The 13,521-nt window shown below is 42.6% G+C and overlaps 1 protein-coding gene across 2 annotated transcripts in view; it reads right to left on the bottom strand.

Moving 5' to 3' along the window:
• The window catches only part of GPC6 (glypican 6), a 1,053,117-nt gene that overhangs the window by 5,254 nt on the left and 1,034,342 nt on the right, over window positions 1-13,521 (bottom strand). For both annotated transcript variants that reach the window (XM_082366026.1, XM_082366027.1), the window contains exons 7-8: window positions 13,131-13,267; window positions 2,892-3,067 (exon numbers count right to left, since the gene is read on the bottom strand). In XM_082366026.1, the coding sequence (XP_082222152.1) occupies window positions 2,892-3,067; window positions 13,131-13,267 (313 nt within the window). The remainder of the gene's footprint in view (window positions 1-2,891; window positions 3,068-13,130; window positions 13,268-13,521) is intronic.

Below are 13,521 nucleotides of genomic sequence, written 5' to 3'. Positions count from 1 at the left end.
TGTTGAGGATACGTGAAAAGCCCCTGATAAAATGTGTGAGGGCACCAAACCCAGTGTGCGCGATGGTGCCTGACGGAAGAAATGTGGCTCCTACAGCAAAGACGACCTAGATTTTAACCTGCTGTCTTTTATTTAAATGAATTAGGGCAAGCCAGTTAGTCTCACTGGGCTCTGCGTGCTCACCTGTAAAAATGAGAATAATCATATCTATTTCACTGAATTGTTATAGGGTATAAGTGAGATAATGTTCCTAGCAGGGCTTAGGAAACGGTACACCTGGGAAGGACGTTTGCTATTTCCCCTCCTTGCTCAACGAGTTCATTCAATAGCTCTAAATGCCTCCCTGCTGGCCTGAAATGCTGATGTCCGTGTTGAGCTGCTCCGAAAGACTGGCACCACCTTGGCTGCTAGACGTTACTTAAGCAAAGCCTGGTAATGCAGGGACCTTCCAATGTCCCCCCAGTAAGCACGGCTCAACTCAGTGCAATTTTTTTTTAAATGTGACATCTAAATACCACATAAGATCACTTGAATACACTATACCAGGTTCTTAACATTTTCTCTAATTTATCTTTAGTGGCCTTGCAAGGGGGAAAATGCCCATTAATTAAATTCGGAGATATCACAGTTGCTAAGGGAATTATATTAAACACTGGTATTATGAACAAGAAGTAATATAACCTTTACAAAGATATTACTAAGGTGATTTAGAATATTAGAAATGTGGTAAGCAAATAATGACAAGAGAATCTAGTTGAGAAAAATAATGGCCCCATCTCTTTCTGAAAGGAATCACAAATGCAGGTATTTAAGGGGCGGTTTTTTTAAATGTCGAAAGCAATAAGGCTGATGACGACTGTAAGATGTGATAGTGGTTTATATGACAGACACTATCCTAATGTAGGAGGCCAAGTTCAGTGCTGGGGTTAGAGCAAAGTGATGGTCTTACGTGTTGCTGATTTTTATTTTCTTTTTAGGGGAAATGTAGCAAGGTCTCTCCTCGAGGACAGTCCCTAAGCTTTGCAGATTGGCATGTATACAACCTCTTCCGGTCAGAGAGGAGAGAGAACCAAGGCCAACATCAACTCATTCTTATGTATCTTGAATTATTTATTCCAATAGTCATTCTCTAGGTAATAAAGCATTTTATTATATTAGATAGAGAAGACAGAAAAGATAAATTGAGAGGAGTGAAGCTAAGGAATGAGCAGGGGAGAAGCAGCAAAGGCTAAAACCTCGTGTAATTTTCTCTTCTGAAGAGGGGAGGAGAGGTCTAGTAAAGAGGAAGAGAAATAATGGGAGGACTTGAGAAAGTTTACAGCAAGTCCATCGGGTTGGCAATGATCCTGCACTGAGAAAGAAAGGGGACAACTCAGTAGAATGATGGTTAAGACTCAGATGACTTCATGTCTTCCATCTGTAACTTGGTTCTTTCTATCTCATTAATTCAAGCACACAGCATCATCTTTTGCTTCAGTGACCACATTACAGAATCACTGGCAACTCCACATCTTAAGTTCAAGAAATCTTTTCCTGAGAACTCTCTCTAGAAGAATATATATATATATATATATATATATATATATATATATATATATTATATATATATATATAAATATATATATATATATAATATATATATTACATATATATAATACATAAGAATATATATATTCTTCTAGAGAATATATTCTTTTATAATATATAAAACAACAAAACAAAAAAAACTTGCTTTTATGCATTTAGAAACCACTTAGACAAAACCCAAATATAGTTAGTTTCATTTGATGTGCATTCAGTAGTCTTTCAAATCACTTCTGATATTTTGTGATCTTTAATAAAATAGTCATGTGTAATGTTACTTCAGCATTTTACTATTTTTCTAAGGATTTCAGATACAAATGTCAGTGGGTCGTGTACGTGCATGACTGGAGAAGGAGAAAGAACTGATGCAGTTGATTCCATGGCACACGAGATATTATCTTAGCTCCTTTACACACAGCCTCAAATGAACCTCCCAACGATCCTTATTCAGGAATGCTTCTCATCCTATAGAAGAAGAACCTGAGGCTCAAGAGATAACTTGTTCAAGACCTCAGTTCTTGAGTGATACAACAGGGATTCCTTCCCAGTCTTGTCTGAGTGAGCAAGCTTGAGAATATTCTTCCCTTGGTGGTTGGGAGGAGGGACGGGAGTTTGAGGCAGAGACATACATGCTGATGGGGAAAGGAGAAAGGGAAAACATTACTTTGCTGCCTTATCATTAATGGATCAACTGGCAGACAAAACTCAGTTTTAGCTTTAGTATAGCTGAATGTCAGCCACTGAAACCATTCCTTAAGAGCAGTTATGATTTTAGTAGTATCCTAAGTTCTGCAGAGCAGAGCTCTCTGCCCCAAGGACTATAAGTAGCTTTGCAGATGGGGTAAGAATGACACAAAAGAGCCAAGGTGCACACTGCTCTTAAAGAAAAATTACAGTAAACTTATTTACAAAACAGAAACAGACTCACAGACTTAGAGAAAGAACTTATGGTTATGGGGGGAAGGATGGGGGGAAGGGATAGTTAGGGAGATTGGGATTGACATGTACACACTGCTATATTTAAGATGGATAACCAACAAGGACCTACTGTATAGCACAGGGAACTCTGCCCAATACTCTAATGACCTATATGGGAAAAGAATTTGAAAAAGAATAGATACATGTATATGTATAACTGAATCACTTTGCTGTACACCTGAAACTAACAGCATTGTTAATCAACTATACTCCAATATAAAATAAAAATTTAAAAAAATTCTTTCTTTAAACAAAAGACAAATTATGGTATAATCTTCTATAATGGTTTTCACTCTGGAGGTTACAGGTGCTGGTAAAGGCGTTCTTACTCGTGTCCTGGAAGTTGACGTCATTGCCGTTATACGCGTTCTTCAGTTTGTTGGTCATCACACGGAGAGCCATGATCTGCTGCCTGATGAACGTGTCGGGCCGTGTGATGTCCACGTCCACCTCGGGGTTGTTGATCTGGTTGGTCAGCCCATCGTTCATGATCTCAGGCAAGTATCTGCCGGGCAGAGAGGGAGGACAGGGTAGGGTGAAGCAGGAGCGACCTCGAAACCAGGTTCTGCCACGTTGTTTCTAACAGTGAGCCCAAACGTTGGCAAAACTCGGGCTCGGTTCCTGGAAAAAAGGCCAAACGGTGAAAACAAGGCATACATCTTCCCAGAGGGAGATGTGGCAGTCCTCCTACTCTTCTCACAAGGCTCTTGCACCTTTGGCTTCTTTCCCATTTCTGGTGCCCCTTATTGGAACGTTGGAGCTCAGACTGCTACAGCAGCCTCAAATGGATTTCTTTGTCCTCGTCTTTCCATTCTAGCACAACCTGCACAAGCTGTCTGGTTAACCTTCATAAAATATTGCTTTCGTCATGTCACTCTTCTGTTTAAAACTTGATGATAGTAGCTAATGTTTATGGGGTGCTTACTAAATGCCAGGCACTGTGCTAAACACTTCACACGCATTAAAAAATTTCAGTCTCCCAGCAAGTCTAGGAGGTAGGTACTATTTCAGCCCCGTTTGTATCACAGAAAACTGAGACTTAGTGAGGATAAGTAACTGTGCAAAGTCACAGAGCTAATGGGTCTAACTTCAGAGCCCACGTGCCCAAACACTGCACCATATTGCCTGGTTGATCAGAAACTACAATTCACACTTTATGGCTCAGCAATCCAAGCCCATCTCCACTTCCTGTCTACTTTCTTAGGCTGCAACACTCCCTTCAAGGTACCCTCCTTGCCTTATGGAATCTTCTCCCTGGATCCATCTTATCTTTGCCGGCAAAGAACTTTCCCATTCAAGTTTTAAATATCGTTAAAGACCCAGGTCAATCCTCACTTTCTCTTTGAGATGTTTTCCAGTTTTTAGGGATCTGCCCACTTTTTTGTAGGGCTTCCAAGTTCGGCAGGGCATTTTGGGCACTGCACAAAGTCATCTGCTGCGGGAGAGAGCTGGGGCTGAAATCCAGCCCGAGTGCCCGTGCAGGGCACCATCCACCAAAAGGGGTGCCGTTTTCTTTCCTTTTCCTTTCCTTTTCTTCTCTTTTGCGGGAATCTTTTTATTTTAGAAAATTTTAGCATGCACCAAAGTAGAGACAATAGTATACTAAACCTTCATATTCCCATCTGGGCATCCTTTTCTAATTCCTACAAAGGCGCTATGTTTGTCTGTGTCCCGGTAAGAAACACATGGCACACTCAAAGGAGCAATAAAGAGAGTTTAAAGAAGAGACTGTTTACAAAGGTGTGAACAGGGTTGAAGGAAACCAACCAATGTGGCAAAGAACCCTGGGGCTGGCAACAGCAGAAGGGCCAGAGGGGATGGAGCTGTTACCAGAATGCATGAGATCTGAAACCACGGAATGCAGCCAGAAGACACTGCAACTGCCAAACCAAGGCCCCTCAGGGAGGGAGCAGAGGGAGTGATACCCTGACCTCTCTAGTCCCTCCTTCTGACCTCTGGCTGGTGCCTCCCATTGGCTGAACCCAACTGGAAGCCAACAGGAAAGGATACCCAGGTGATGCAGTCTGTAGAGGTTCTCCTGCAGGGCACAGACCAAGGTGGAGGGGTGAAGAGTGGATCTCAAGGCGAGTCAGAACATCCAGGCCAAGCATCTGATAGGCTGGAGCAGCCCTGCCTAATTGCTATCATTATCATTCTTTTACAGCCTCTCTTAGTGTTGCTTGAAAGCCAAAAAAACTTCCCTTCCTCTATTTTGTCCTTCCTATTTACATTTTCTCATACAATATACTTATGCTTAAAATTCTTCCCCTTCCCGCAGGTTATTTTCCAATTTTCTGAAACCAAAGGCTCTATCCATCAGCCTCCAAAAGAAGAAATAGAAACACACAAAGAAACTTTTACATTTAAGCCATATTTCAGGTGTTGAAATCTTATGCATGATGTATTTGTGCATGAATGGGTTTACCATTTTATTTTATTTTGAATTGAAATTTTTTATACAGCAGGTTCTTATTATCTATTTTATACATATTAGTGTATATATGTTAATCCCAATCTCCCAATTCATCACACCACCACCGCCCCCCCCACCGCTTTCCCCCCTTTGTGTCCATATGTTTGTTCTCTACATCTGTGTCTCTATTTCTGCCTTGCATGGTTTACCCATTTTGTTTATTTATTTAAAATTTATTTTTTTATTTTTTTATTTTTGGCTGCATTGGATCTTCGTTGCTGCGCGTGGGCTTTTTCTAGTTGCGGAGAGCGGGGCTACTCTTCCTTGCGGTGCGCGGGCTTCTCATTGCGGTGGCTTCTCTCGTTGCTGAGCATGGGCTCTAGGTGTGCGGGCTTCCGTAGTTGTGGCTCGCGGGCTTAGTAGTGGTGGCTCACGGGCTCAGTAGCTGTGGCTCGCGGGCTCTAGAGCGCAGGCTCAGTAGTTGTTGTGCACAGGCTTAGTTGCTCCCTGGCATGTGGGATCTTCCCGGACCAGGGCTCGAACCCGTGTCCCCTGCATTGGCAGGCGGATTCTTAACCACAGCGCCACCAGGGAAGCCCAGTTTACCCATTTTAAATCAGAGGTCCCAGAATAAGCTCCATGTCTTCATCCATATCTTGAATAAAATTGACTTCATGATGTATACTACATAATGAATAATAAAGCACACAGAGCGCACTGCAAATTCTTTTCCATAGAACTTCACAGTATTTACTGCCCTAAAAAATGTCCTAATTGAAATGAAATAGTCATGGAACTATATTTCTTTATTTTTGCACTAAAGCGTGATGTTTGTGTTGCCTTTTAATATATCTGGTATACCAATAAAATTCTGTTAGATTCTGAGATTGTCTTCCTGATATAAGAAGTTCTAAAATATGACATTGGATTGACTGTCATTGATATTCAATTATATGTGTCGGGCCGTGTGAGCTCTACCTAATCAGTAAAGCCCATCGGAATAAAAAATACAAGGGCAGTCCAGCCTTTGCTGGCACAGGAGCTGAGAGGGGCTGAAAGGTGCCCATGGGTTCTGGTGTTGCCCCTGGACCTTCTGGACAATGGTCCCTGCTGCTGTACCTATGCTGAGTCAGAGGAGGGCTTTGTTTCTTTCAGCCGCTGTGCGCACGGCACAGCTAGCCGAGACTCATTTATCAGAAGCTGACTGCGATAGCTTACATGGGAATGCCACCCTTGGGAGTCTGAGCACGCAGGAACAATACAAGACTGCCAAAGAAACCCAGCCTCAAACTGTGCCTGCTGATGTTCAGCTACTTACAATAAAACCAAGTAACAATGCACCCATGTCCTCAAGAACCTTTTCTCCTTTAGTGTATTCAAAGGGAAACTTTAGAAACAATATGGAAACTTAAACCGAAAAACACAGTTGAAAAAGAAAATGGCCATTTTGTCACTCCAGGGGTACATCCTGAGGCCAAATCTGTGGATGTCCAGAGTGCAGCCTGGGGGAATCAATGGAAGCCCAGTTCAGCACCAGCCCATTTATTTGTTGCCTCTCTTGTTTGATCTCTTTACATAACGCTCATATCCTGCAAGAATGGACGCATCTTTGAGCCCATAATATTCTCCCCTTTATTAGATTTTGCACCAGCTCTTTGGCTTGAGGGCATTCTATTTTTGCACCATCATAGTCTGGGAGACATGGAAAGGGAGGAGAATCTTGCTACAGAGAGTCCAGGTTCTGAGGCGGGCTGCACATTTACATGGGGCAGGGAGAACCCAGAAATGAGGACAAATTGGAGGGGTGTCACTGTTTGCCAATACCTCATGCTGTGGTGTGGAAAGTGAGTGGAATCCGGGAATAGTCAAGCATAGCTTCCCCATTTTGGTTACCTCCTATTTTGTAAGACCATGTGTAGGGTCTAAATCTTCAACAGTTTTGCAGAATTATTTATCTTCACATCTGCTATGATCTGCACGTTTGTGTTCTCCCAAAATCTACATGTTGAAAACCTGATGCCCAAGGTGATAGTATTAGAAGGTAAGGCATTTGATCAAGAGGGCTCTGTGCTCATGACTGGGACTAGAACCTTTATAAAGGAGGCTGCACAGGGCTTCCCAGCCCCTTCTGCCTGGTGAGGATACAACGAGAAGCCTTCAACCCAGAAGGAGTCCTGGTGGAGGAGATTTCTGTGGAGCTTGCTATGAGTGATGAGTGACCGGGTCAGCTGAGCAGGCATTGCCGACACAGGGCACTACCATCAATGGGCTCAGAATCAATGGACCGTAGAGAAATTGGAACTCTTCTGCATGGCTAGAGGGAATGTAAAATGGTGCAGCGCTTTGGAAAACAGTATGGCAGTTCTTCAAAAAAGTAAAAATAGAATTATCATACGATCCAGCAATTCCACTGTATATATCCAGTATATATCGAATAGAATTGGAAGCAAGGACTCAAACAGATATTTGTACACCCATGTTGACAGCAGCATTATTTACAACAGCCAGAAGGCGGAAGCAACCCAAGTATCTTCTGACAGATGAATGGATAAACAAATGTGGTCTATACATATAATAACTCAGCCTTAAAAAGGAAGGACATTCTGACACATGCTGACATCGATGAATCTTAAAGACATCATGCTAAGTGAAGTAAGCCGATCACAGAGGGATGTATGTTGTATAATTTCACTTATGTAAGGTACTTGAAATAGTCAAATTCATAGAGACAGAAAGTAGAATGGTGGTTGACGGGGGCTGGTGGGAGGGAGGTGTAGGGGGTTATTGTTAATGGGTGTAGAGTTTTAGTTAAGGAAGATAAAAATGTTTGCGGATGGATGGTGGTGATGATTGCACAACCATGTGAATGTACTTAATGCCACTCAACTGTACACTTAAAAAATGGCTGAAATGGTAAAATTTATGTTGTGTATGTTTTACCACAGTTTAAAAAAAAATCTAAGTTTTAAGTACAGTTTTCTAAAGTTCTTAACGTATATTACTTTTTCCCTCTCCATTTTTTCCTGACTGCAAACTGGAATTTTCAAAACATACTGTGACTTTATGTTTTAAGTGGATTTATAAATTCTTGAAGACTTTTGAGCTGGAGTTGTCTGTGGCATTAGGTACTTCAAAGAGATGTGACACCAAGACATGGTCAAAGGCACAGAGGTTGACCCAGGGCACCTGAGATCTCTTTGGGACCCAGCAGTGTAATCATGGGCAAGTCACTTAGCTACTATATATATATACATATATATATATATATATATATATATATATATATATATATATATATGTATATATATATAGTATATAGAATTATATTGCTTATATAATTATTTTTATATTTATATGGATAATTCCTACCTTATTTGTTTCATAAGCTGCCATATTAAGTGAAAGTATATGAAAATGCTTGACAAATATAATACACTATGCAATTGCAATGCATTCTTATAAAATTAAGTTGTGAACATGGCTCCCTCAAATGCCAGAGTGGTTTCCTAGGAGGGTTGACAGCAGCAGAATTGCGAGTTTTAAAGCCTGGATTCACGGACAGAAGAATGATTTGCTGTGGCTTTCTTTCCAGCTGGAAGATGCGTGTCATGAAATGGTTTGGAACTCTTGGAGGACAGACAGCTCGTTGGTTGTGCTAGTGAACAGAAGGTAAATTCTTTGACATGGGTTCTGAGCTCATTGGCAGGAGCTGCCCAAACCATCCTTTCTTGGTAGAATTGGAGTCAGCAAACTCCAGGGCGGGTGGGAAAGAAGACCCACGAGCCAGTCCTCAGGGCTGCCGAGCTGTCAACAGCAACATGCCTCTTTCCTCCCATCTGTAGCCACACTTTTCATCACTTCCAGGATGTGCACGCAGTGTCCCTCTCCCCCAGGACAGTCAGCCTTCGTGGGGTCTTCCCTCCTAAGCATCCCAGAGAAGGGAAGTGGGCTTTCAGCAATGTCAGCTTGGACAGTTGCCAGTTTTCTTCCCAGACAGACAAATCGTTAACATGCTCCCTGAGGCTTGCACCTGAACTGAAAAAGGGAACATCTTACATATTAATAGGAACTTAAAGTAGGGCTGCCAGATAAAATACAGGATGGCCAGTGAAATCTGAATTTCAGATAAACAATGAATCCTTTTTTCAGTGTAAGTGTGTTCCACTTGGTGTCTGCTGTTTTTAATGTGCTAAATCTGGCAACTCTGCCTTAGAGCCTCGCTACTCAAAGTGCGGTCCCCGGACCAGCAGCATCTGCATCTCCTGCAAGCCTGTTAGAAATGCAGAGTCTCAGGCCCACCGCAGACTTACTGAATCAGACTCTGCATTTTTAACAAGAAAGATCTCCCAGATTTTAGCCTGTACACTTGAGAAGCACTGCTTTAGAGTTTACCACCTATTCTCACAGACATTATTGCACTGGTCTTTAAATTGTCCCAGTGGTTGGCAAGGGAAGGAGAAGCAGGGAAGGGCCTCTGCTGACCACCTGGTCTTGTTGTAAATGGAGATTTACGTGCTGACAGGGTGATCGGTGCGCCCACAATTTCCTCCCCTCAGAGGGCACAGTCTCTTCCTTCTACCTCACCTCCTGTTTCCAGACCTGCTCCGCTACTGAAGCAGAGTGAGACCTGCCAGAGATGGGCAAAGGTGGGAGCAGGGGATGAAGGTGGGTTTATGTTCTGGGGGAACGATTACTCACATACCGTTGACCGTCATCTCAACACAGCAGCTTGCACCCTGTGGTTACCACAGCCGCATCTGTGTGTATCCTGTTTTGTTTCAAGTCATCATTAATTTCAACGGGTGATATTCATTTACTAACACCTATTTGGGAAAATAATACATACTGGAGTAAAGGGACATATCAACTGTAGGAGTCGTTTTGATTTCAGAAATGTTAGCATGTGAAATAGGCATGCTTCTGAATCAAGGAAGTATGGTAGAGAGCCTGGAGCTGCACGCAGAAAACAATCAGGAGAAATATGAATAATGGCAGACAAGTCTGAGCAAATACTTAGATAGGATAAAAGGGCTGCAAAGACTGGCTGAAGAAATCAGATGGATAAAATACAAAGAAAGGGAGAAATGTCTGGGTGACCGGCAGCCTCATCCCTGTTTTAAAACAGCCTTGAGTTTTAAAACACCAGACAATCTCTATCAATGCTAATAGACATCGCTGTTCCATATCTATGAACACTTGATAGATTTTTTTTGTTTTTAAATAAAGGTTCTGGTTCTTTTATTTCACAGGATGACAAGAATAACCTTTCTTTCTTTTTTACAAGCATTCCTAAACATTTAAGAAGGTCTATCATCTGAAAGGCCATACTTCAAAAATAGGGAAAAAATAGGTTGCCTGCGTTACCAACGGATCTTTTAACTTGCAAAATAGTTCAGTGGAATTTTTTTTTTTTAATGAAAACTTCTTTTGTGTGTTCCTCGATCAATTAATATTTGGATGAGAAGAAAACTTCAATTAAATTTAATCCAACAAATCTTTATTGGTTATCTACTTACAATGTTTGTTATTAAATATAAAGTTATAGGGTTTCCCTGGTGGTGCAGTGGTTGGGAATCTGCCTGCCAATGCAGGGGACACGGGTTCGAGCCCTGGGCTGGGAAGATCCCACGTGCTGTGGAGCAACTAAGCCTGTGCGCCACAACTACTGAGCCTGCGCTCTAGAGCCCCCGAGCCACAACTACTGAGCCTGCGTGCCACAACTACTGAAGCCCGCGTGCCTAGAGCCTGTGCTCCGCAACAAGAGAAGCCACCGCAATGAGAAGCCTGTGCACCGCAACGAAGACCCAATGCAGCCAAAAATAATAGATAAATAAATAAATAAAGTTATAATATTAAGATTCCATTCCAGTGGAAGAAATAAAAAGGAACTAAAAAAAAAAACCCCTTGAAATTGTAATTTTTCAATGGAAATATAATTTGAGTCACAAATATTTGACAGCGTTATCTTTTTAATGATACACTGGGTTAAATTCTGGAATATTCATGCAAATGATTTTTATCACATTAAGTTTGATGATTTCCCTCGCACACATAAAATCCTCCAATGGCTTCCCATAGACCTCAGGATAAAATTCAAATCTGGTCCCTGAGTACTGATCCAGGTGTGTCTCCACCTATGCGGTCCTTTCCCAACCTACAGTCCAACAGGAGGGTGTTTAAAGTTCCAAAATCCACTGTCTTCTCTCAAGCCACTGTGCCTTTTCATGTGTTGACTGACAGACACCACTGCCATCACACAGTACTTAATGGACAGAACCTTGCACAGTGCCTGGGTTGAGGGAGTGCTTAATAATATTGCTGATGAACTGAATGAACCAAATGTAGACCCACTAAATCTTTTGCAGAGCAAATACTCTGTTTCATTTATTCTTCTAACCTGGGGAGAACAGTATTTATCTGTCATTTGTTCTAGAGTCAGGGTATTAAAGTGAAAAGAATACTCTCTAGGGTTTGGGAAATTTCAGCTTTCACCCTTGTTAGTCGGCTAACCTTAGACTAACGTTTTACCCTGTCTCGGTTCCTGACACAGTGAGGAACTTGGCTGAACCATCGCAGTCTCTTTTTGCTCTAACTTCAATGGTCTTTACCTTCCTCATTCATTTTCTTGATGGAATGTAGTCTGCTCCCCAGTCCCCTGCCCAAAGCCTTTTTTTATATTTCCTTTTGTAAGACACTGCATATGCGCTAATATCCAGTAACCTGTGTAAATATCCACGGGAATGTAGCTCAAAACGCAGCCGCTGTTTTAGCCAAGGCTAAAAGGTAAACACAGATGGGCAACAGAGCAGCTCGGAAAATCAGCCACTTTATACATTAGGCCACCTGGTCATCCTTTACAGTGTCTTTTTGTACAGTCATTAGGAAAAGACACATTGGAAGCTGTTAATTCACAGCTGAATTTGCTGGCCCAAGGTCTCCTTCCTGAAAGGTCGGACACTGATAAATTACCAAGCATTTTTGAGGAGAATGCTGTTGACACCATGCACGGCCTCTTGGACCCTCATGATCTAAGATGTGCACATTGATATTTGGGGGTAACTTGAAATGATTACAGTTTTTTCTACAGCTGTCTTGTTTTCATCTTGCTAAGCTCTCTCTAGTATGGCTAATAATCTCATTACCAATAGATGCTAAAAAATGCAACTCAGCAGTGTAAGAAGTTACACCCAGTGAGCACCTCACTTGCACCCCTTCCTTCTGCAGCTTCTTCTGAACTTAATATCCATGAATCTTCTTGTTCCCTTTTCATCACAGCTACTTCATATGCTTGAAACCGCCCAATAACGCCCCAGGACAGTCCCCACTCTTAGGTTCTCCACCTCTTGGTTGATCCCCCAAGATTCCTTGAGTGCAATTTACCAGCTGCTCTGCCCACCTGCATCCCCACTGGGGAGGGCTCAGGCAGACTCCTCTCCTGGGGGCTGCCCGGCCTGCCAACTCCCAGCCAGTTCTCCCGTCCAACTTCTCCACCCCATGAAAACTCAGGCCAAGCCCATTTCTGGGCTGAATCAAGAAATTCAGAAATTCCATACCAAGTGGCAGTAGCATGGGACAGCAGAGCAGAGGATAAGAACAGAACCATCTCTCATCAGGAGATTCCAATAGGACTTTTCAAGGCACGGAAACTGTGAGAACGCTTTCCTGGTTGTCTGTCTGTCATTTTCTTTTTCCCTAACCCTTTCAATGAGACTTCGATATTTTTTTTTCTCCAAGGGTGAAAAAAATTACAGTTGAATGTTCACTTCCTGTTTAACTTGTGATAGAAAAAACCCAGTAAGCTGTGCAAATTTAACTATGGATAAAAATAGCTCTGCTATCTTAAAGTCAGTAAGTGAACATAAAAAGCTCTTTGTGCTCTCAGGATGTCTGTATCCTGGCATCTGTCACCATCCCTCTGTCCTCATCCAGAGGCGAGGCATTCAGAACAAGGATTCCACGCTTAATGGCACCTTGAGAGTAAGTGCTCCCAGGTGCCCATCAAACCTGTCACTCTGAACAGCTGTCACTAAGTGACGACTTGTCCCTCCACCCTCCGTTGCTTTTTGCATAAACAGGTCTGCAGCACTGTGCCAGGAGAGCCTTCCAAGGCTAGATGTGCAATGCCCCATCCATAAGAACAGCGAGCCACCCTCACCTGGCTTTGCTGTGCCCGTTCCAACATTCCTCTTCGTTGGACGTGCCCGCCGTCACACTCTCGTCCTTGCAGATGGTGTAGGGCAATGTCGACCAGACCTTTTTAGAGAGCTTCAGTTTCTCTTTTATGTCTGTGACCTGATCAAGAAAGCAAGGAAAGAGAGTGAACATTCTCCCCAGGCGTCGTCCGCTTCTACACAAGGATGCAACTCAGGGGAAGGTTAGAGAGTCTGCTATAGGACTAGCACAGGCTCTCCATCAGCTTTAAGAGAGACACCATCCTGCAGGATTTGTTGCCCAGGAAAGCCTCCCTTCTTCCTTTCTCCATCTCCCTCTAGATTCCAGCAGAGAGTTCTCAGGTAATTGGCTCCTGGTTTTCCATCTTTTCTGTC

The sequence above is a fragment of the Balaenoptera borealis genome (assembly GCF_965194805.1).
Source record: "Balaenoptera borealis genome assembly, chromosome: 18".
NCBI lineage: Eukaryota > Metazoa > Chordata > Mammalia > Artiodactyla > Balaenopteridae > Balaenoptera > Balaenoptera borealis.
The sequence above is the reverse complement of the archived record's forward strand: the minus strand, read 5'-3'. Positions and strand labels throughout refer to the sequence as shown.